Below are 25272 nucleotides of genomic sequence, written 5' to 3'. Positions count from 1 at the left end.
GCATTGTTGCTTCACCTTGTCTGAGATTAAGCATGAATCCTATTTTACATTTCTGTTCCTTTATGCTTGATAAAACACAAATAGTTTCCTGTGGTGAACAAGCTTATTGGAATTTGATCATCTTTCAGAAGTGGTTTAGTATGTCAACCTTATAGAAGTTAGGTCAGCCATCATTAGCCTTTTAGTGTCACAGCACTATCATGAAGATAGATTTTTTTGTTTACTTGTGTACTTGAATCTCAGTATAGTACCTCACTGTGCAAAGGTCTGTATTTATCTTTGTAGTATTCTTATCAGGCTGGAAACTATTTCTGTTACTAAGGATAGGGAACTAAGACACTGGGAATATAAGGATGGCTTGGTCTGACCAAATGTAGAAATCTGCAAGACAGAGCTAGTTTATCCTTGGTTTTATGCAAGGAAGAAAAATAGGTGCTTCTAGGGAGTGATTCATTTGACTTGTTTTAGATATCTGCTTTAGGATGGAACAAATACCCAGAAAGTGTTCCCACCCATTCTTCATTAGTTGTAACAGAAATAGAGCTCTACATTACAGATCTCTGCATTTGGCCAAATCAGTGCCCCTAGAAATAGTATCTGTGGGTTATAAAGAGAGATGAGAATGACTCCAAGTAACTTGTTATAAATGTCTTTAGTATACGTGTTTAAAGCTAGCTGAGATGAATCCTACCTGAGATTAGAAGGAAACTCTGCTGAAGAGATGTTACCCAAATGTTGATGCCTTAGATTTGCACCTCTCCTTTGAAATCTCTTTCCTCGTTGTACAAAATTCATTCTGGTCTTATGTTGGTGATCTTCAAATATTTTTCTCTGGATAGGAGGATAACCTTATCAAGCAGTTAAGGTGTTCTATGCAGCTCCTCAGAAACTGCCTCTTTCGAAATGAAGAATGCAAAGTAAGTATTCTTATACTAAAATAATGTGAGCACATTCAGTTAGTGAATGAAGATCATAATTTTTTTTTCTTCTTTGAGATTATTTTCAAGCTGACTAAATTTAAGCTTGATATTAATGGCAGGAAGTACTTCAAATTTCATTATTATTCCCACTTCCGAAGAATATTTCATACATGCATTAGGAACTCAATGTTCGTATTAAACATCATCTCCCAAAGGTTTCAAATGGCTATCATCCTTTATGCCCACTTCTGCTTTGCTTAAATCAATAATTCCAATTTTCAAAGCATATAATGTGAAAAATGGATGCGGAGAAAAGTGTGGGGCCACCAGAAAGGCACATAGGAGATACACTTCACATCTTGGAAAGTAGTTTCCTCTCCTTATTCCTCTCTCCTTTTTTCCTTTCCCTTTCTGAAAGACAAAAACACCCCTCCAAAACAAAGCCTAAATAATAATTTGCCATTTACTTTTCTTAGTCTGAGTTAAATTACACTAATCCTGCAAGGCACAATTTTGTTTTCATCTTGTGGTTGGTTTTTTTTCCCCCATCATTTTTCTTGCTCAGAAACTTGTTTTGAATTTCTTCTTTTCATTTCACATTCTTTGTCTTTTTCTCTGTGCTTTTCAATTTCTTTTCTACTTCAGTTCTGCTGGTTTTTTCCATGGGGAAAATACTACATTACTTTTTTTTTTTTTCATTCTTTCTGTATTCTTTCTTTCTGATCACTATTCTTCCTCTTTCTTATTGCTGATACCTTTCACACATTTATTTCCATTTTCTCTTTCACAGTTTAATTTGTCTTGGTATTGTGATACAACTTATGCCACTTTTAGCAAATGCATTGGTGGAACCACAAGATTTCCAGACCTTCCAGAAGTACCCCTATTGAGGGCATGTGTTAGCATTCTTTTTGTATACAGAACACCATGTAAATTATGGACCTGAATAAGCCATCTGGTTATCCCTAAAGTCCCCATAACTTGGTTGTGCCATAATCTGATATAAGATTATTGTGGAATATATTTCTTGTTTTGATCAGGGGTCTGCAGAGAGAATTGCTTGGAGGAGAGAAGGAGGTTGCTGTTGATAACTGAAGTTTTCTATCATTTGCTCTGTAGAACTGCACTCCTCTATTTCCATGCTTTTTGAGTTCCAATAATTAATTTAGTTGGAGTAGAATAAAACTTTAGAATAGGTAGCTCTTGAGCAATCACAGTTGGAATGAATAAATCTTTACTTTTGTTTGCATGTCTCAGTAATTAAAACATGTGTGCTGGTTTTGACTGGGATAGAATTCATTTCATTAGTGTTGAAATGAGGGTGTCAGTTCTCCATACAATCTTTTAAAGCAAATTAATGGGACACAATAAGATAAGAATATGCTTTTCCTACTCTATTTATACTTCATTTTCAAAGTATTTAATAGTATAGTAGTTTAAATTCTTCCTCATGTTCTTGTAGATGGCAGCACTCAAAGCTCATGTTGTTCCTGTTCTGCATTCACTATGGCCGTGGTTTTTAATAGATGACTCCTCAATGCAAACAGCTCTGCATTTGCTTTGTGTCTACACTGCAAACTATCCTGCAGGTATGAGAGTCACTCTATGATGTAATACATCAAAATATTTAACCAGAATAATTAAGATAGAAAAGCATAATAAAGGGAAAAGAATGTTTATTACTACCATAAGAGGAAAGTATAAAAGCACTGGTCCATCAAAGTCTATCAAGAGGTTTGATTTTGATACATTCAAGACTTTTGTTCAGATCCTATTTCAGTCTGTTGGATTTAGCAAGAGTACAATTGTATTAAAAGATTAAACAGCATTTAATTCAAACCATTGTGTTTGAAGGTTACACTGAAAGTCCTGCCTAACGGAATAGTATACTGTAGAAATACTACTCTAGGAATTCTCTCACAGGGAACAGTGTATCAGTACTTGATACAGTTTGTAATTCAGCCCTAATTGAGAATATTCTGGTTTTGAAACACTCAATAATCTAATTTAATTCTGTATTAAATTTCTTCCATTTATTTATGCATTGGGCTCAGTAGCTTGTATTTGTATATTTTTCATAAGGATTCTCTTCTTCATTTGAGGAAACTCTTTATTTCCATTGATGAGTAATTATCCCCACTACTAGAAGCCTGTTCTTTTTTCTAGTATGAATTTGTCTCATTCCATATCCTGGTTATTGACTCAGATAATTATTTGCTAGTGGCTTGAAGAGATGTATAAGTATCTGTTGATTTCTCCCTGTCAAGATACCATAAAAGAGTTAGAATGGTTAAAACATATTAACTGAACAGTCTCTGAGCTTTTTTACCCGCTTTTTAAGTTAATGTCTCCAGACCTTAAATGAGCTTGCAATGTTTTTTTTTCATAAAAACATTTTTTTAATATGGGCTGAAGAGAGGTCAAATATGTATTAGTCAACCACAGGATATAAAATTAAAATGTAATGTCCTGTGATGTACTAGAAATCAAGCTGAAGTTCTGACAGTCTTTCTTGTTCCTTAACTCTGACTGACTCTAAGCTGCATTTTTACTTTCCTTGCTAATAAGGGCAAGTGGTTTTAGATTAATCATGTTTTTTCTTTCTGTTCAGAATAGTTGACTTATGAAGTGACCCAAACTTACCTACTCTGAACTGGTTAACCACTTCCCCTTAGTGTAGTCAGACAAAGAAATGCATGTAGGTGTTTGTAACACTTTAAAACTGTCTCATTTTTATTTACTTTTGCCATGTAAGAAGTTAACCGTTGTTGCAGATGGCAAATGCCACTAAATAAAAAGGTATATATGCATATTTGTGCATAAACATCATGTTGGTAACTTAGTTGTTCCCTGCTGCTGTATTAATTTGAGCTTGTAGCTCTCTAGCATAGGATTTTGCATGCTATTGTGGTACAAGATAGTGACAGATGCAGACAGTGCTTTTATTTCTCAGGAAAATGTTTTAAGAAGCTTATTAAACCTTTCAGATGTAGAGACACCTCTTTTTCTGAACCAGTTTCAGAGGGTCCCTTCAGATTCTGATGCCAAATAATTGTATAATGCCTTAGATACAATGTTCTGGTTTTTAAGGAGACTGAGACGGAGCAATGGCTTCTCTTTAACAGCAGAATTGCCTCTTAGATTCTAGAACAATAGGACAGTAGACACCTATTCCAGTAAACTGCTGCATTCAGGCATGTTTCTATTCAAAGCATGACCCATTGACTTCACTGTGGTTCAAAGAAAAGAAACCCCCATCCTTTCAAAAGTCCCATCTAAATCTTTGAACTGTTAGACTGCTCTTTCTATAGAAGTTTTGGGGTGTTTTTTTTTTAAATGTATATTTACATTTCTGATATGATAAACATTTCATTTCTTTAAGGTTGTGCTTCACTTTGTTGGGCCAGTAGTGGACAATCATCACTTCCATCTGCACGAAGTGCAGCTGGCAATTCATTAATGCATAACATCTTGAAATTGGCTTCCCAAGTGTCAAACGATAACAGCCTAATTCAGCAGGTGGTCTTTTGTCTTCTTTCTAACCTTGCTCTGTCTCATGACTGTAAAGGCATTATTCAGAAGGTAAGTAAATAATATTATTGATTTTAGCAATGTGATGGATGCATTTTCCTTTTTAATAAACCCTCATATTTCAATATGGAGTGTCCTGTGATCATATAGAGATGCTACTGTGAGAATCAAAACCATTGTGTCTTCTCAGTTAGTTGTGTTACTGTTCCCTAAGTGCAGCATTCATAGCCTGGACAGAAACAGCATATAGAACTACACAATTTTTGCTAGAGCTTTTTATAACCTCTCAGTTTCAGTGGGGTGTAAAATTTTTAATACCCATATATATTGATAGCAATCACTAGTGGATCATGAAAGTGAGCATACAGTAGAACAAACTGCATGTGAGTAAACAAGAAATTAAACATTGTAGAAATTATTAAGTATACTGTGTGAAACATAATCTTTATAAAAATTACAGTTTTAGAGAAGATGTCCTACATGTCAGTAATTGGCTGTTAGGTAGAAATCTATTCTTATTATATAAATGTAAGTATTGTCTTTTCCCTGTTTAATTTGCATACTGAATGATCCTTACTCTATTTCATCAAATATTCTTTGAAAAATCTATTTCTTTAAAGTTTAACTTCAATCATTTAAATACATTCAATGCCTTGAGACAAGAAGTCAAACCATGTAGAAAATCAACTATAGTGGTGATGTGATAAACTAGCTAACAAAACAGAAATTATAAAAAGTATATTTGTTTTTAGCATCTTTTATAGTAGCTTAATAATGACAACAATTTCTTTCAATGTACATTAACAATGTTCTGTGCTTGGACCTAATTACCTGTTAGAAAAGGCAGGGGAAAATACGATCTTTTTATGGTGCTAATTATGTAAAATCTGGCCATACAGTTACAAAATAAGTGATACTCAAATGAAGAGTTTGAGATCTTTTCTATGGTAGCTGTTCTGTTCTGTGAATTGTTTTGGCTTTTGTTGTCCTCAGAGTTTCACTCTAGTGTGATAGTACTTAGTCTTCATTTTCTCTCCTGAGCTCTGCTTTCATAAGTGTAGGCAATGCTGAGTTACTAATTCCATCTTTGAAAATTAAATTACCAATATTATATTCACGTGAAGAAAACCACAATTAGTTTGTATACTGGATTGTTTGCTTTTGACCAGATGCCTGTATGTGTTGTCGAGGGTCAGTGATGTTGGGAATATTTAGGCAAGGACCTTTTTCATCATAGGAATGTTATGTTAGAACATCTCCCTCTTGCAACAGGGGAGTAGATTTTCACCTGCTCAGAATCTCCTTAAAGTGGAGGCAACCCCTCAGATTGGGAAGTGGTAGTATATGCCATATCAACACACAGATCTTTTTCTTCGAAGCATAAAAAAACAGAGGACGTTACTATGGCTGTCAGTGAAGGGTGGGGGTGCTATAGATCCTTATGGGTCCCTTCCCACTTGAGATATTCTATGATTCTATGATACCTTTAACATTTGCTCATAACACAAGCAATAATAAATAAGGAATCAAGAATACATTAGGTAAGTAGCGCATGGATTCAGTTAAATTGCTTCTAGCTTATTTTTGGGCAGAAATGCTATGCGCAAAGCAACAAAGCTTATGTAGTGGTAGGAATTAGCCTTTAAAGAAATATATTGTGTTGAGTCAACTTTTATGTATCTACACTGCATAAATTATTACAGAAGAAAACGTATTTTACCATATTAACTTTTTAACCAAGATGTGGATTCTTTTTTGTATGTAGTTCTTTCAACAATCCTTGATTAATAATGGGTTCCCTGAAATATGTAAATGAAATATTAGTACTAGTTTTTGGTCAAGTATGCAGATTGGAAGGTCAAACAGCAGTAAACAAACCATGGAATACTATAAATTCTAACATCCTTTTTCTTCCTTCTGACAGAATAAGTTCCTGCAGAACTTTTTGTCCCTTTCATTACCAAAAGGAACCCATAAGAATCCTGGTAATGTGTCTACTCTTTGGCTAAAGCTGCTACTGAACATATCTTTTGGAGAAGATGGACAGCAGATGATCATGAAGATAAATGGTTTTTTAGACCAGATCGTGGAAATGTGTAAATACAAACAGAAGAGCACCCAACATCTAGCACTTCTCATTCTACATAACATATGTTTTAGTCCAACTAATAAACCAAAGATATTAGCTAATGGTAAGTATGTAAAGTGTATACAAGCTATTTTATTCTGAGAATATAGTGTCTTCCAGAATACCATATTTTCATTGCAGTTTAGGTTACTGACCAAGAACTCAATATTGTTATTTAGAAAGGCATTTTTATAAAGATTATTTTCCTAGAAGTAATTATAGAACACATATTTTTGCAGAAAAGCAATTAAAATAAGAATATATACCAAAAGGAAAAGCAAATAAAGAGTTTAAAAAAATCAAGATTTTTGTGAGACTGATCATTTGAATATAGGAACACATTACGAATGAAAGGATTTTTGCAGTTTTCTCAAACAGCTAGTTTTTCAGGGGGGAGTTGAAGGATTCTTGTGTCAGTCAATTTGGAATAATTTTAGAAATATTTTTAAAAAATATTTCTACTATGGAAGTTCCTATCTTTCAGTTGGACAAAACCTTATTAGCTCCTGCAAGTCATGGATGTTGAGACAAACTGGTTTGTGTTGTCATGTGCAGAAAACATTTATGATAATGATAAAGGTATGATCATGGCATATATATTTAATGTAACAACATGCACAGAATTTTTTTCTCGGTTGTTTGTAAAAAACATGTTTCTTTCCCTCATTTAATTGCAGAGAGAATGCTTCTATCTTTGTTATAAGTTCTCAGCAGGTTTTCCATAGTGTCCATGCTTTTCATTTTTTTTTCTAAGATGCTGATTTGCTGCCTTAATTAAGCATACATTATTCAGTTACATAATCTGTGAATTTTTATTATGAAGTGAACAAGCAAACTTGAAGAGTCTGGCTTCAGGGCAAGGCTAGGAAATTAAGGCACCTACAGTGGGGTGGCAAATATTTCTCATTGGTTACAAATCATCTACATAATAAGTACTAAGGAAAATAGAAACATCTTAATTTCTATCCTGATGTGGCTCTAATTTTGGCTAGTGGGAGTTATGAAAACAGTTTCATGGCTTACTCAGTCCCTATGCATAGCTGATGGCTGTACATAACATGCTTGTTTTATTACTGATGGCTTAATTTTTTAGCATTGCTTGTTTCTGGTTTGCTATATTCTTTTTAACACTTCTTTCAATGTAGTCTGCCAAATTTGTGAACATATTTAAATTTAATTAATCTGATAATAAAGTTTCTGTAATTCCTCTGCCATACTGATACTTGTCATAGAAATAAGTGTACTCCAAGAATCAAAATACTGAGACGTGTAAATATATTTCTGTGTTTTTGATGATATTTTCTAGATGAGTTTTTTTTATTTTTCTCATTAGATAAAGCGATTGCAGTACTGTCTGCCTGTTTGGAAAGTGATAGTTGTGCTGTTCAGAGAATAGGAGCAGCTTCACTTTGGGCTTTGCTTCACAACTATCAGAAGGTTAGTATTTGAGAAATACATGAAAAAATTTGTAATGTTAATTTTATGCTGTGAACAATACAGTAACCTTTAAATAAAAATAAAGTTTACAGTAGCAGTTCCATTTTATTATTTTAATCACATAGCTGCTCAGGCTAGGAGGTTAAACAACATGGTAAAGAGGCAGCTTGTCCTCTGTGATTTGTGACTGCTTATATAAATGCAATCTGTATGATGATACAGTCATATGCTAATTCTAAAATTCCTGCATCTCATGTTTTGCTGAATTATTGTCGTTTTCTAAACTTTATTTTTCTAAACTTTGCTGTTTGCTTTCTAAACAAGTGTGAACATGTGGGGAAGAAAGTCAAGTCATAGTATTTTGTGTGTTTGTGTGTGCTACAGGCAAAAGTGACTTTGAAGAACCCATCAATAAGGAGAAGAATAGATGAGGCTTATTCTTTAGTGAAGAAAAGTAAGTCTTAGTTCCAACTAATGCCAATTCTGTATTTTTCCATTGGGTAGATCATTAATACATTTCAATTTGTATCATCGCAATAAGTTTTTGTTATGCTACGACTTTTTGAAAGGATACTTTTGTCTCTAAAATAATGAGTAGTGATATGCTTTATGGTTAGGCATCTTATAAATATAGATATAGAAAAATGTCTCTTGGTTAACAAATTATAAATAAGACCTCATGTAATTGCTAAGGTTAGTTTGTAAGAATAGGTTTGATGGTGCTTGCAGCAAAATGCTTTCTTTGCACAGCACACTACTGTGTTAATTCTTAAATTTAGTGATAAGAAAAATTGTTCATTTAGCATTGACTTTGCTTAACAGTGCTCAACCTCACTGTGTTCAGGCACACAGAGAACGGATCAGAAGAGATCATTGTTCCAGTCTTAAAATACTGTACCGTCAGTTAGCTGACTTTCTGAAAGCTTGAGTTTCTTGCTCAAGTAACTGAACATAACTATCATTTGAATAGCTTTTATACGATAGGTTGCTATCTTCAGCTCAAAAGCATTCATTTTGAAAGATGTTCAAACACTGGTCTGTAGCTGGAGCTTCAGTAGCTAATCATGGGTTTATTGGTTGTTAGTCACATCAAGACTCTGATCTTGCAAAAACATGCAGATGTTTCATTTTAAGCCAATGAGTTTTTCTACTGATTTTAATTGCTCTATAGGTGTACTCAAAGAGATTTATCAATTGGAGGGCTTATAATACCAAGTTCCAATAGTATTTTGCACAACAGAACTGCCACAAAATTTCTGCCTACATTGAACACTGTTTGTCGGTATCCTAATAAGGAGGAGATGTATTTTTGCTAGAATGTCTCATGATACTTCTTCCTGTACTGTCACCCAAATCCATTGATTTTGTCAATGTACTGTTTCAAACTCATCCTTTACTAAGTCAACCATTAAATATAATGCAACATTTCATATACTGATAGTGTGTTAATAAATAGATAAGTTTGTATTGTTCTTTAAAGCATAACTACCACTGATAAGAGACTTCAAAATATTATGTTGAATTAACAAGGTAGAAATATGCAGCTTTTACAGACTAACACCTTGTAGCTTTGATCCCTATTTATTTATGTACTACTTTAGAACATAAAGTCCTAGACTGAAAGATTGATTTTTAATTCAATAAATATTTAAATATCAAAATATTGAGTATGAAAGATTTTATGCAACTGTAATTGTTACAGTTTACAGTCATGCAAAGTTGTCATCTATATTTTCCTGCTTTAAGGTTCTCAACTAGCCTACCCTATTAAAGCGTTGATCACTTTACAGTGATAATTGGGCTAAAATGGTAATTGTTCTTCTGCGTACAAGTGGGGGAATTTTTCAACATGTCTATTGTTATTTTTCATTTCCCACTTTGCCCTACCCAAGGAGAAGTTTTTACAAGAACAAGGCGTGACCTAATTGTAGCACAGCATAATCAAAAGGCAGTTTCACTTTTTATTTGATACAACTAAACGGGGGCTTAGAAAGCTGCTAAAAAACCTATCCGTTTAAAAAACAAAACAAACAGACTTTGCAACATGAAGTATTAGTACTTGATTTGCTACTTGTAATGTAGATGTTAAGATCATAAAATAGCATGAATTCTAGCAAGGCATTTGATGCAATCTTTGAAAAAATCATTTTGTATTAAGAATCAACTAGAAGTTCAAATCTTGTTTTTTCTTCCTTTTAGCTACTCCACAGCCAGAAGAAAATGAGCTACATGCCTACTATTTAAAATGCTTAGAGAATATAGTGCAGCTTCTTGATAGTTAACGATCATCAGATGACTTCTCAGGTTGAAATTGGACAGCTTATTCAATGGGAGCCTGAAATTTAAAGGAAATACTTCTAATTCATGGATTTGTGGCAGCAGCATACATGCTATGAAGCAATTTATGAAGCCTTTGAGGAAGGAGTTCATCACTTTGAACTAAAGAAATTGCACTAAATATTGTTCAAACTATTTGTACTGTAATCCCAATGGGAAATTGTAATGATACTACCATGTAAAGTATGTACACAGAAGAAGGAATGTACAGAGGAAAAAGATGTGAAAAATCAGTAATTTTCTTAAATTATGCATTGAAATTGTTACTGTAAAGTATTAGAATTGCTGTTTTGGATTAGTCTTAATAAAAGGGTTTTTAATTGACATCAGCATTTGTTGTCGGTGGGTTGTAATTTGTAAAGTTGCAGATGTACACAGTGCATACTTAGATTCAAGAACTGAAAATGTTGGCAGTCATGGTGCGTTATACCTATTAGGTATAGAACAGCAAGGTGTGTGTTTTAGTTTTGAAGGAGTTTTCAGTTCGAACTGCTGCATATTTTTAAGATGCTAACAATTGAAAAAGAGCTCTCAATTGCTCATATTACAGGTGACAGTTTTGTTAACATAGCATTGTATTCAGGATATGAGGTATGTGTGTCAGTTACGTTACAACATCGTAGAAAATATTTGAGACACCATCTCTTGGTTTCCAATTTATAAACACTTCAAATCTTTTCCTTGAGGGGAAAAAACAGTCTGTTATCCAGGCCTGTGTTTTCTTTGAACCGCTACTATGTAACTATTGTCATAAGTTTTTCAGTATTCTGTGCTAAATGAGAAAAATACATTGATGCCTGAGCACATGACAGTTTTGCTGAACATGCTTCTGAAATACCTAGCAGGGTGTTTAGATTTCCCTCAACACATAAAGTTTTTGTTTTATGGCAGGGACAGATAAAAGTGAGCAAATAGAAAGCAAAACTTGGGTTACATCTCTAAAAGAGTTGTAGCAAGGCCATGTCTACATTTATTAATCTTTTCTTCCTAACCAGGTGATGAAAATATTTTCCACTGACAGAGGAGATTTTGTTTGGTTTGTGATGCTTACAAGTAATGTGTGACTTGATATTATTCAGCTGACATAGGCGTGATGCTTATAGTGGCTGGATTAAATCATTACTAGAAATATAATTATCAGCTAACCTCCCATACCTCCACCAAACAAAAAGCAAGGGTAGACCACCAGAGCCTGATTCTTTTCCACTTGATACACTGCGTAATTATTGTAACCTCCAAAGTGGTTGTTAAATGCTGTCATGCTCATCCCATAGTGCTGCAGAAGAGTAAGCTGCAGGGCAGGAGAGCACTCAACAGCAGACAGCTCTGCAAGTCAGCACTTGCTGTCTGGGCTTGGTGGAGGGGTTCTCTTCCCCTCAGACTAGTGAGTGTCGATTCTCTTCAGAGACTTATGTTTCAGCATACTTGACCCCGATGATTTATCTCATAAATCAGGTTGTAAGTCAAAATGCAGATTGTTTGCCAGTTTGCTTTCTTTTCCAGAGAGACAAAAAATGAGAGCGCTCAATGCCAAATTAATTCCAATGGAAGTAAACACTCAGCAAGGATGGTGAGAGCTCTTTCAAAGTGTGGAAATACATATGGATCTAGTGAGGTGAAATAGGGCTGCATAGTTGAATGACTTCATTAAATGCAAGCACAATATAATACGAACATAGAACTGGATGCTTGTTTTCTTCTATTTTACTGAGCTGTACAAATTCTTGAAGAAATTACTCATATTGAAAAATCCAGATAAATTGCTAACACATTTGTTGTTACAGTAAGCCTTAGTGCAAGTGCTGTGTTTATCCCAAAATGAGCATAGACCTAACCGCTATTTTCTCAGTATTTTGCAACATTTCACAATTGTGGGAAGCAACTGTAGTGATGATGTAAGTAAATACTTTTGTTTGGTGTTTCTCCTCAGGAAAATCAAAACAATTTTTATCCTCTCAGGGCATGTACCTCAAATCTGTATATTCACGTTGTGTACAAAGTCTTCACAGAATACTTAAAACTTCTCTCCTTCAAGATTAAGTAAAGACGAATTTATTTATTTAAAGGACAGCACTCTCTCTTCATCACTGTTTCCCTCAAAAATCGAGGACGTATAGTGGCTGCATCCTGTCTCCCTGCATGTTAATAGAGGTGGGTTATAAAACGTAAATGACCCCATAATTTCTGTTCACTGGCACTTAGACTAGCACGATTAGCCTCACAATAACCTTTAGTCTTAATAGCTTTCATGAAAGAAAATTAAAATATTGAGACCTCATTCACAGTTAAACTTAATTTCAGAATTTTGGAGATGCATCTATTTTCAAGGATGTGGTATTTATCATGTTTGGGTTTTGAAAGAAAATTAAATCTTAAAATACCTTCAAATTTTAAGAGCTGTAAAATAATTTCTTATTCTACAGAGGAAAGTGCAATTAAAGTGGAGATGGATTCCCTGAATAGACTACAGAATTTAAAAGGTAATATTCAGCATGCATCTAGTTTCTCTAATAAAAAGCATAGCCATTCAAGCTAGGAGTCTCTTGAAAATCCTTATCCAGGAGAACACAATTACCATTTGCACTAACGGCAGATATATTATACTCTTACTTGGTTGCTTTATCTTTTATGATAACTTTGTAATCAAGAAAGAAGTTATTTTAAATTCAAAAGAGGTATGTACATAAAATCCACTACAAATGAGGCTTTCAGATTTTTCAAGACTGATGTGTCATCTACTGCATGTTCAAAACTTTCAAAGAAATAATTTTCGCTTGAGTGGTAAAAAATTGTGGATTAAAATTAAATCATTTAGTTTTGATTGTGTGTGTGTGTTCATGCAAATAGGGACATTAAGTCATGACTTGCTGATGAACTTTTCAAACCTTTGAGTAATAGATTTTTAAGCCTACTTGAAAATTCTCAGAAAAAGATTTCATTTATGAGAGGCACTATTTTTTGCTTTTCCAGCAATTCGGAACTATGGATTCTCCTCACTTAGTCATAGCAACTACACGGCCCCTGGTGGAGTTTTTCATCGGTGCCTCTCCATATCAAACTTGCAAATTACAGAAATTACAGGTTTCTGTCTTCAGTGGAATGATGGAGCAGTACTGGCCATTCTGGGGAGGGGAATTTTCTATACTGAGACTTTGGCCCAGCTGTGAAGGGGTTTCCCTTCACAGTAAAGCAGAAGCTACTGTGACAGCTTCTCAAATCTGATTGTCCTTCAGAGAAGAGTTTTACTGTCTTCTAGGGAAAAACAAAAATGGTTAGCAGACACCTGAAGATTGCTGTCCTCTGGGGAGTCTAGGGACACTCTACAGTTCACTTGAGTTTTCTTATCGTAAAAAAAAATGTGATCCCTTCAAAGCTTTTCCCCAGATGGCCTCCTAGAGTAATCATTTACAGCTACACCGCTGTGATAGCAGTCATACTACCGTTACTTTAGAAGAAAGAGTGAGTTATGGTAAATGCAATTTCACAACACTTCAATCCTTTTTAGCTCATCTTTTGGCTCCTGGGCCTCACTGTAGATGTGTTCTTCATTTATCACCTCCTCCTCATTTTTTTGGTGATTACCTGACCTCATTCAGCTATTCTGTGTGGTCTCTAGGCATTCCCACGAGCTGGTTAATCTCCATGTTGTGTAAGCCAGAAGGGTTTGGCCCCATGGGTGAGAGTCAGTCTGTGCCCTCTGGCCTCAGCGCCAGCTACTCTTGGGCACATCTTATTTTTATAACCGGTGTTTTAGGTACTGAAGATGAACAGTAGGGATTTTACAATTCAGTTTGGTATTCAGCTGCATGTTGCCCCTGCCAACCCTATGTCAGCCACCACAACCTTTACAAGAGGAAAAAAAAAAATGCATGGTGTGAAACCTGGTCCCATTTTCACTGGAAGAGGAGATTCTCACAGCACCTGCTTTCCTGCATCCAAAATGGAGAGTGTCAGTCTGTGTTGGATTTACAGCAAACAAACATGCTCAGGTTCACAAATGTATTTATTCTTCATAAACACATGGACCAATTCGGAATGATCAATCCAGACACTATGTCATCTTCTTGATCACTTGCCAATAGGACTATGAAGTTTTGCATAGTGTGCTTTATGAAGTGTGCAAGTCTTTGCAGAGTAAAAATATAATTTTAATAGAAATCAATACTGCATATGATTTTTGTATACAATTCTATAATTTTATTCAAAAAGAAAATGTTGGGAGGCAGTTGGCCTTAGAAGGTTTTTCATAAATATGTGATGGAGCTGTTTGGAAACAAGTTCATTTTTTGTTGCACAAAATGTTTACATTTCTTTTCCACTTCAGCTGAAAATAAAAATAATCTGCTTTATAAAGAAACCTCAAGAGACTCATAAATAGATTTTTGATTAATATTATGTTTTTATGATTTTTATTTTTTATACATTTTTTAGATGTTTATATTTTTTCGGAGAAGTCTAATAAATTTTTATTAACTTCAATGCTGGTGTTTTTCTGCTTTTATTCTGTCTTTTTTGCTTTGTTTTGGATTACTGATATACTATTATCTACCTTTTAGATCCAATAATGCATTATTTAGGGCCTAAAAATATAAATTCTTCTGGCAAGTGATTCTATATAATACGTGAATCTTGAATTTGATTTGACATGTCTAATTCTTCTCAGTTTGAACAATTATGCCATTTAAATCATCAGCCATTGTTATCAAACCAGTCTGAAATATAATGTTGATTTTAAAAAAATAAATCAGAACCAAACATATTTCAATATTCCTTGTTGTTTTATTGAAAAGCCATTCCACAGTCAAGCTATGCTAGGAGACAACCGGCCCAAGTCTTGCATGGCTGAGATCACAAGCCATGGGGATGTAGAGTTGCACCTAACTTCAAAGTGACAAGACAGACTGCATTCACCCACATCTCTTAAAAGGACACACTGGCCAAAGACTATCCATTCACTTTATTAGAACAGGAAAGTTCTAGTTTAATGCAGTTTCTGACTTTATTGGTAAGAAGGAAAAGCTGCAACCAAGTTCCAATTTGGTTGTTGCTTCTCTCTGAAAATGAGGGGAAAACTGATTTAGGTGTGCCTTAAATATGGTTTGTCCATTGCTGACAAGGATAGGTAGAAGCTGATTGTTTTTCTCACTGATTTGTGAATTATTTTAATGCAATACAGGTTCAGCTGGACAGGATTTTTGGAAAAGAAGAAAGAGGTTCAAGAAAACCTGCTGTACTTCCTTTCACAATTAAAGCTGGCCAAGTCATGTCTGCTTTCAAAAGAATCACTCTGTAAGGGGCTTGCTGACTGTTAATATCAAAGCTGATACTCTGGCTTGAGGAGCCTGAGGTTAAGAACCCCAAAACATGCATATTCTAAGACTGCTTTCTGTAAAATAATTTATAGCTAACTTACTGTTTTAAAATACAATTTTAGCATTTTCTTTAACCTAATATTTGCCGAGAATAGCAGAAAAAGAAAGGAAAAAAATTTTCTAAAAGTTAAAAGACTCATAGGATACTTGGGGGAAAAAACTGTTTTTTGTGTGCGTGTGAAATAAATTTCTCCATTAGGCAGGCAGGATTGATTAAGTCGCAGCAGGCAATTTTTATGACCAATAGAGAGTAGATCTGAACCCACAAGCAATACATATCCATACATACTTTCTGTAAAAGCTTTTGCTTCTTACTGGCAGGTAAAATTTATGTTTTCTTTTCTTTCTTTTTCTATAGGAAAAGTGTTTCTAAAAACAACGTGAAATGTAGGGTAGCGTGACACAAGAAACATTGCTAGTGAGTTGAATGTTTGAAGCATTTGAAGCTGTTGGAATACAGGCTGGCAATTCCCAGTGCTTCATGTAGGTAATACAAGATTTTGTTCACTAAAGTAAGTAATTCACATGCCTTGCAATTTTTCACTGGTGTTGTCTATCTTTAGAAATGCTTCCTAATTGAGAATATTTTCAGAAGTCTGACCTGGAGTTGAAATACATGTGAGATCATAAGCAACAAGGAACGCCTTTTAAAACCAAGTATTTTCTATCCTCAATCCTTCAAGAAGCCTACGTAGCAGTGCAGAGCTTCACAGAGACAGAGCAGAACAGGAGAGAAGTCAGCACTGCCTGTGGCCCAGTGTCTTACAAATACAGGGAGTTAAAGGATCACCCGTGTCCTTGCTTTAGATCCATAAGTAAATGTATGTTACTAAAAACTTGCTAACCAATTCAGATGTGGTCTGCTAACTGAGTTTAACAAGAGGGTAATGTCTCCTCAGTTTAATTTCCTGTGTTAGGTCTGCATCACCGGCTGCTACTGACTTCAGAAACCAGTTAGTGTGGCTTTGTGCCAATCATTAAATCAAATGATAAACCAAAACCTGAACAATATTGAGGGCGGGGGGGGGGGGGGGAGAAAACCAACAAAAAAAACCTCTTCAAAAGCTCTTTTGAGAGGATACAGTTGTCAGCACCTAGGTGAGCTGAGAAAGATGCACTCTCAACTGAGGCAAGGGCAACCAACACGCTAACATCAGAATAGCAGTATTCATCACATAAATCCAAATTTAGGGTGTTGTAGAAAAGCTCAAAGTGCTTCCTCTTCAAAAGTGAATTTCACCAAATCAGGAATTTTCTCAATTGTCTTTCCTCTTGGTCATCATTCCAGGACTCTCTGTAGTTGAGGATTTGCAGAGGGCCATTTTCCCATCACCGTGGCAGCTGCAGCGTGACTCACTCCTCCTTCTCAGCTGGAGTTTTTCTTGCCCATCAGGATACCTTTCCAGAAAGGTGCCTTCCAGAGTTGAATAACAGAACTTGAATAAAAACTTCGAGTTGCTTCCAATTAAAGCTACTTTATCTGAATTTCAGAGCCTTCCTGAACCTGGAATTTGGTGAATCCCAAGACTACGCACAAGCTTTAGTGCCTTCATGATTCGCTTCTCTGCAGTTTAAAAGTTTTTCATAAATGGCAAATAACCCTGAAGTTTCAAGGGCTAACACAAACTTATCCTGTAAGTAGAAACAGCATCACTGGAATTGGCAATTTTTCTGAAACTTTTGGTGTGATTTTTAATCTGTTTGCGTAAATTAAGACATCAGCTATTCATTAATCCACAGCTCAGGAAACTGTTCCTTAGACCCTTTGGACCCTTCGCACCTGCAAGATGTACAGTTTCCGGCATTAAAAATAAGTTTAAAAAAGGAATATTGAATTCATCTGCATGCTGGTTTCTGACCTAATAAAAATGCTACTCTTGAGTGAAAAACGTGGCATTGTCTGAAATTACTGTGCAATAACTAAAGGTTTGCAAAGCATCCCTACAAAAAGGTGTATTAATACACGAGAAGGAGTGGAGCCATTCGGCAGGAGGTCACCAGAAGCTGGAGCAGCCAGCAGGGAGGGCTCTGAGGTTTTGGGGCACTGCGAAACCTGCAGCAGCCTCTGTGGCGCGGGGCTCGCCCTCCCTCCGTGTCTGCACCCTGTGCTGAGGGGGGCAAAGTCAGCAACCAAACAGCAGCTAAAATAACAAGAATTACTTGAAAGGAAGTGGTGATGTTTAGTGTAAAACTGATGATGGTTTCCAAAAATCTTTCCTTACTATATTTTGCCTTTAACATTTATAGGAGAAAAACTATTTCTGCTCAGTATCGGTTTTGTTGACAGTGTATTGTTCCCATTTAGTGCATTTATTACACATCAACAGGGCAACCCCTCCCCCCCCCCCCCCCCCCGATTTGAATAAAGCAACTATTTTTATACAGTTTTAAATGGCAAAATGACTGAGGCCAGAGTCAGAAAAGTGCCTTTGAATATTACTTTTAAATCTAACTTTCTTAGTGACAGGAAGTTTGCATCCTGTAAGAATAAAAATGAGAAAAAATTATAGCACAGCAATGGATTGTAGGGGTTTGTATTCTTCCACCTGTATTAGTGAAAGTCCGTATGTGGTTAAACGTGCAGTTTAAATGTTGTGGTTTTTATCCAGTATGCTTTTAAAAATATTTAATGACAGAACAATGAGCGTGGAAAAAAAATTGTTATGGATGTAACAACAACTGATTTTAAGAAGCCATAGACCATAAAAATCAATAGAAAAATCTAACTTTAGGTGATGCTGGACTAGGTCCCTGCAGGGGAAACATTATTGTATGGACAAATTCACTAGGGAATATAGCAGGAATTGAGGTCAAAATGTAATCACCCAGAACGTAGCTCTTCAGGGTGGATTATTTTATTCTCCTTCTGAACTGATATGTCTCTTCATGGTAATAAATCTCCTTATCCTGTGCTGGGAGTGTATTTGCAATAATGTATCAGAAGAAAGATCCTTAACAGCCTACGCACTTTTTCATATGACTCTTTAAAGTATTCTGTGTTTTCTCCCCAACATGCTGGCATAATTTTATTTTCAGTTGGAGATAAAATGGCCAACTGGAAACAGTGGTAGGTGGCAAGTGCTAAACCAAGGGTTTGAAGTCTAACTGAAACTGCACATTAAAAAAAAGAAAGAGTGAGAGAGAAAGAGAGAAATAGAAATAGCATAACAGGTAAAATAGCTTATTTACTTATTGTAGTAAATAAGTTCAAAAGACCACAGCTATAAACACTTGTGAAAACAGCAGCTATCTGTGCTATCATAGTTTATTTGAATTTCATTTGTTTGATCTTTATTTTCCTTTATTTTCCTTTTTTTTCTTTATGCTTAGGAATGACCTATTTAAGGTGTTTTCCATTGCTGCAGTTCTAGAAACTTTTGTCAAACCTTACTCTATGAATTGCAATCGAAGCACTTAACAGTCAGTCAACAGATTTTGTGCCAACCACTTTAATGTTGGATCTTTTTATACCAACGTAGTTACAGTACTTTAAGGTGGGGGTTTTTATACCAGTGTAACAATATTATTAGTGACTCCTTTACAAACACACTACATAAAGTTGACTTCCATGTGTATATTCACCTTCTCATATGTGAATGAAATGGTGAGTGATGAATAAACAGAATTTTGTGTTGGTACAAATGCACCTGTCCAAGGATGATGGCATTACTCTAACCGTGGCAGTGTAAAGGTACAAGTTTCATGCACAGCAAAGCCCTTGATCTTTTCCATGAAAAATAGAAAGAGAATATATAATGATCTACTTTGGCAGTTCTATATGTCTTCTGCTTAAAACATCCCCATTCTGCCATTCTCCTATGCTCTGATAGTAGTTCTTTTTGGTTTTAATTAGAATTTTTCTGTCTTTTCTTCTGATTTCACAGGTACTAGCACAGTCTATTTTAGAATTACAGATAATCCGATGCCGACCAGCAGAGAGGGAAATGGTGCGCAAGCCCACCACCAGCTTCTGTCCTGGACAAATCGTGAGCAGCTTGCCCACCTGTGAAGCCACACTGGCTGCCTCATGGGGCAATGAGTAGAGTTTTGTGCTTCTGTTCTCTCTTGCAATCAGTGCATGCTATTGCTACATTCAAAAGGAGTTAATTTCTTCATCCAGAAGTCCCCCCACAGAAGAAGTAAAATCTATGTTTTGGTGAAGTCACTGGAAATGCCTTACTTGGTAGCTAACAATGCTAACAATAAGTTTTGTTTTGTTTCTTTTCTTTTCATTTCATTTCATTTAATTTCCCGGGGTTTTAATTGGATATATCAGTACACCAAACATGAAAGCCTTTTTCAAATGCAGCAAAAAGTCATATAAGTGTCAGAAATTTCTGTTAGCAGAAGTAATTAACACTGTCAAAATCTTTTCAGAAAAGCAAACTGAGAACTATTTAAAGATGCTTTTGATGCTACCCTTCCTATACAAAGAATGGTTAATATCAGAATGACAGGAAATCTGTATCTTTGTTCTCAGAAGAATTTTTTCACCATTTGTTGAATTAAGTCAGCTGCCACATTCTGTATATTATTATATATATGGTTTTTCAAGCAATAGAATTTCTACTTAAATGAAAGGGCACACGTATGTATTCATCTCAGGCTTAGTAGAAAATACAGTTGACTCAGTTGTGAAAAAAAAAAGCCCATTAAGCCTGAAACATAATATCCAGGAAATATAATTCGCCATAATCTACAACAGAAACAACAAAAAACAACACACAAAGCTCTCAATCCCAGGAATCCAGGGGCAAAACACAGCTATAGCAATATAGTGTATCTTTCATTTTATGCTTTGAAAAATAATCAATCAAAAAATACTAATGCTGTATTTCCAGGTTTCCCATTGCAAAATAAATATAGTCTATAATGGATACAAACACTACTGCAAGGAAGTTGATAGATGCAGTTTTGACCTTGCATATCTTGATCCAGGCTATTAGCTTGAATAACCCAAAACCTGAAGCTGTATGTATGACAGTCCAGTGTGTGCATGAGGAGCCCTCTCGTTTAGCTCTTTAAGAATGAACTGCCTGCAAAACCAAGGTCTCTGGTTATTTTTGATCAACCCAAATTCAGTCAACCAACTCTTTAAAATTATCCTAGCAAGGTTTGCCTGGGATTATCTGTTTAAATTCCTGCCTCTCTAATGCATCAGATTATCCTGGTAAGCCTTTGAGCGCTGGCACATTATATACTCAGATCACTACCTTTTTAAAAAATCTCTTTGACATTAACAAAAAAGAAACAAAGATTCAATTAAAAATAGGAAGATGTAATTGTAAAAAAATAAATATCTGCAATTTTAAACTTTGGATGGTTGAAAATGGGTTATATTTCAAGCTAGGAGGGGCTTCACACGTTATTTCAACTAAGGGGAATTGAACCCAACCATAAAAATAAAAGCATAATGTTTTTAATTGATAGCAGAATCAATATATTAGGATAGTTATATTAGGATAGTTGATAAGCCCTTTTTGAGCAGGTATGCTACTTTACAGGCATTTTATGATTCCTATAGATCACACACATAATTTAAAAAAAAAAATAAATCTGTCAGAGACCAGTGGCTCTTGTTTTGAACACATTAATGAAACAAAAGACCTATGCAGTCACAATAATTCAATTAAAAAATAAATCCTCATAAAATAACTTGTGATGATTCCGTAATGGGTGGTCTGAAGCCCTATAGAGGTAATTAAACTTTCAGGTTCTTAGAAATACGTGAACATGGTTGCAGGCTAAATTTTAGAAAATAAAGAAAAATCTCTGATATTCCTTCTTGAACTGAAGAGACTAATTGAGAATATGACTCACCGCTGCTTTATGTCAGTATAAATATCATTGATTTCCTTGGAACTACATTGGCATAAAACAGATGTAATACGTTGTAGTGAATCAGGCAGGAGTTTATGGTACAATTATGCTATTATTTCTACTAAAACAAATGATTGCAGCAGATATTCCTTGGTTTCATTAATTTACAGTTGACTGTGATACCTTTCTTGAAAAATCTCTACTGTTTTATTGGGCTTTGCCTAAGCAAATGAACTTCTGTAAAGCAACGGAATGCTCAAGAAACATCAGTTCTAGATTTTAGTAGGAAAGAGATTTTTACCTGAGGAATTGCTATGTATTAGTATATAGGAACGTAGAGTTAAAAAAACAAACAAACAAACACCAAACTCCAAAACCAACAGATTACCTTAATTCATTACAATAGAACAGAGTTTTAATTTTTTCTTTAGGTTTTGTTGATTCTTCCATTTCATTACATGTGTAAAGATTTGGTAGGAGGTCGTTGTTTTTACATAGTTTCTTTGTCCTTCTTAATCTCCCTCTCCAAGGTAATTTTTCTCCATAGAGTGGGGACAGCTTAGTCCATTATTTGTTCAAAAGTTTACTAACAAATATTTTTTAGTTTTCTATTTTGAAAATCTTTAAGCAGTGTACTTGTAGGGGAAGAGGTTGCTTGTTTGTTCTGAAGTATGCTTCTTTCGAGGGGCAGTTTGAATGGTTGAGTTGGTACCTCTTAGGACATTTAAAACAAGTCAAAGATCAAAAAAAGGAAAAGAAAAGAAGTGAACATGCATTTGTGCCCAGGTAGTTAATGGAAATCTGAATGCAACCCTTTCTGTGTAAAGGACCACTAAGTCAGCAGGACCTTTGAGTAGGAACTACTGCTGCTTTCCCTGACACCACTGTACCAAGGTACGACATGGGTGTCCTTGGCTGCGTTTCTTCAGAACACAAGTAATGAACCAGAGCAATGTAACTCTTTAAAGACAGATCTCAAATTTGATAGGTGTGACAGACTAAATAAGAGAGTTTGAAATTAAGTTTTCCCCCAAACCCTGCGTCTTCACAGGAGCAGGTCTCTCCCTCGGTTCTGCTGTGAAGCCTTCTACTCTGCCTGTGTGAGCAGCCCTCTGCAGCCGCCGCCGAGCCTGTAAGGCAGCCAGACACTGAGCCTCTGGGTCTTGTCTGCTTTGGGATCGCATCTCATCTGCTCCCGACTCCTCCAGCCAGTGCCTGCGTGGTGAGCACATGGCTTCCTGCTCCATCTCCATCTCAATGTCTGACTGTACCCAGCTCGTCTCAGCCAGCACCGCCAGCAGCTTCCATCTCTGTTGCACAATGACACCCCCACACCCCTTTTTTGATTTTTAAACAGAAAAAGCAACAGGCAGAACTCATCAAACTGGAAATAGGTAACAAAGCAAACAGTCATCTGATTTTCTGCTGTTACGCATCATCACCACTACCTCGAGGATATTTCGGTTTGGTGTTTGGGGTGGTTTCCTTTGGTTTTGGTTTTCTTTGGGTTTTTCGTGTGTAGTGGGGAGATTTTAGATAGTATTGGCTGCTTGAGTTGATCATGTAGGAAAGAGACGTGTATTACTGGAAAATGATAAACTGACACGTTGCTGTTTACCAAGCTTTTTCCCAATAAAGGGGCACAAAAAGGGCTTAAGAAAAAGAAGATCTATGAGATAACTTTCTTTGCTTGAAAGGTAGGCTGTGTCAGGTCCTGGATGCATTAACAAAAAAGGTTAAAGATGCCATATACAAAAGATGCATTGTTTGCTCTCTTTAGTTTTCTCCCTGGATTTTGAAAGCCATTTTTAGTCATAAGCTTCTTCGCCATATATAAGTTTCAGATCTTTCTTGGAGACACGTCTGAGCTGACAACATCCTATAATTAACGATAGGCTCAACCTTAGGTGATCCGCCTCTGCAGGAAGTTTTCACATCCAGGCTGTATTTGAGGGTATTGTTTTGGAAACAACTCTGTAAGCTTCTGCCAGCAAATGAAAAAATCCAGCAACATTCATTTCCTTAAAATGACTTTTAATGGGGTTATTTTAGCAACATGATGGACATAAAAAGTAAAGTTGAACCAGGAAAAGAATAATTCAGGAAAAATAATAGGTGTATGAGAATGGCTGTGCTCTGAAACGGAAATGTCCATTTCCTGTCCCAATTACAGATTTGTGTGAGGACCTTGAAGCCTTTCTGCTTTCATTGTTCTTTCATTAAAATGAAACTTTCAGGTTTCTGCAAATAATATAACTTTTTGGAAACTAATAAAATAAGAGACTTCAACAGGAGGACAAGAAGTAAACTGAAAGAAGTAAGCATAGTCAACTACACAGTATCAGTACATTAAATTCTTAGAGACTCAAATGTAATTTACTACTTTCCTTTGTGAATTAGTTTATTTCACGTCTTTCAAATGCTGTCTTCTGTGTTAATACTGGATGAAAATGCATAGACTAATTATCAACAAAACATGAATAGAAATCCAGTACTATCTTCCTATTATAAAAGTAGAAGAATTTATAAAATATTTTTAAGGACATTTTTGATACCTTATGAGCTAATCAGTGGCAAACATTTGCAGTCAAGATCATTGAACAGAAAAGTTTTAGATAGAAGAAAAAGGCATGGTGATAGCTTTTATCATTAAGCAATCAGGTAAATAAAAATATAAAAAAATAATTAATTGGATATTTTCTTGGGATTTTTTGTTGAGGTTTCCTCTCTCTAAGTAGATCAACGTAGCTTTTTTCATTGTCTTCATAATTATCTTCAGTTCACTTTTTTGTCATATTTTCCACTTTTGTTTTATTCAAATAGACAGAGGAGCACTTCTAATGGCTGCTTTAAGGATTTCCCCCTCACACACAGACATGCAAAACTTCACTGAAGTTGAGCAAGCCATCACAGGCAGACTCTCCTGCTATGAGCACATCAAAGGAACACTACTTACACGGTGAACTTAAAAAAATACAACAAACCTTCTTATCTCCTACCAACACACTTCAGGCTTGAGAGTCATCAGTAGTAGTGCTTTATGGTGCCTAGTTCAAAATTTGTTCAGCAGTGGTGTTTCTTCCACTGCCTTTAGCAGACCTTGATACTATTAGTACCCCTCACCATTAGCTTATTCTGTCACTAAACATAGCTTTTCTATATTCAGATGGCATCCATTACTCATGCATAACCTCTCTAAAAAACACTGCAAAAAACCCTTTCTGAATCTCAGCATTTAGTGTTATCTGGCCTTCATATTACAGCTGTGGTTTTTATCACCAACAGTCTTTAGTTTCCTGACCCATTTAGGTGTTCAGTGTTATGTTAGGATGAATATCCAGTTCGTGGTCCAGTTCCAAAAAATGTAAATAATTTTCCATTTCCAGAAATGTGGAAACATAATCCTTTATCTAAAGATTCATCGATACATATTCTGTTGCAAAGACTGACTTTTGGGGGTTGAAGCATTTAATCATAGAACTATAATTTATATAGCGTAGCCTTTTGGAGGCCAGTATGTTTAACAATAAAAAATTATTGAGAACTTGGGTATGTAGGTTATATTTTCTTTACTTTTCTACATTTGGGAAAGCCTTTTAAATTCAACTTTTTTTTCCTCTCTGAATCATCTTTACCAATATATTCCCAAAACGTGACTGTATTTAATTCACAACTTTTTCCTTTCTCTTTGGAGGGATACCTGATGTTAACTTAACTTCTCCTCTGA

The 25272-nt window shown here is 35.4% G+C and overlaps 1 protein-coding gene and 1 long non-coding RNA gene across 3 annotated transcripts in view; one reads left to right on the top strand and one right to left on the bottom strand.

Annotated features, from left to right (window-relative positions):
* RTTN (rotatin) overlaps positions 1-10667 on the top strand; it is a 90128-nt gene extending 79461 nt beyond the window's left edge. For both annotated transcript variants that reach the window (XM_072852814.1, XM_072852813.1), the window contains exons 43-49: positions 840-917; positions 2383-2509; positions 4303-4502; positions 6376-6643; positions 7913-8016; positions 8401-8470; positions 10216-10667. In XM_072852814.1, coding sequence (XP_072708915.1) covers positions 840-917; positions 2383-2509; positions 4303-4502; positions 6376-6643; positions 7913-8016; positions 8401-8470; positions 10216-10298 — 930 coding nt within the window. In that variant the 3' untranslated portion in view covers positions 10299-10667. The remainder of the gene's footprint in view (positions 1-839; positions 918-2382; positions 2510-4302; positions 4503-6375; positions 6644-7912; positions 8017-8400; positions 8471-10215) is intronic.
* The window catches only part of LOC140647789 (uncharacterized), a 42639-nt gene that overhangs the window by 16439 nt on the left and 928 nt on the right, over positions 1-25272 (bottom strand). The window lies entirely within an intron of this gene.

The sequence above is a fragment of the Ciconia boyciana genome, chromosome 2 (assembly GCF_034638445.1).
Source record: "Ciconia boyciana chromosome 2, ASM3463844v1, whole genome shotgun sequence".
NCBI lineage: Eukaryota > Metazoa > Chordata > Aves > Ciconiiformes > Ciconiidae > Ciconia > Ciconia boyciana.
The sequence above is the reverse complement of the archived record's forward strand: the minus strand, read 5'-3'. Positions and strand labels throughout refer to the sequence as shown.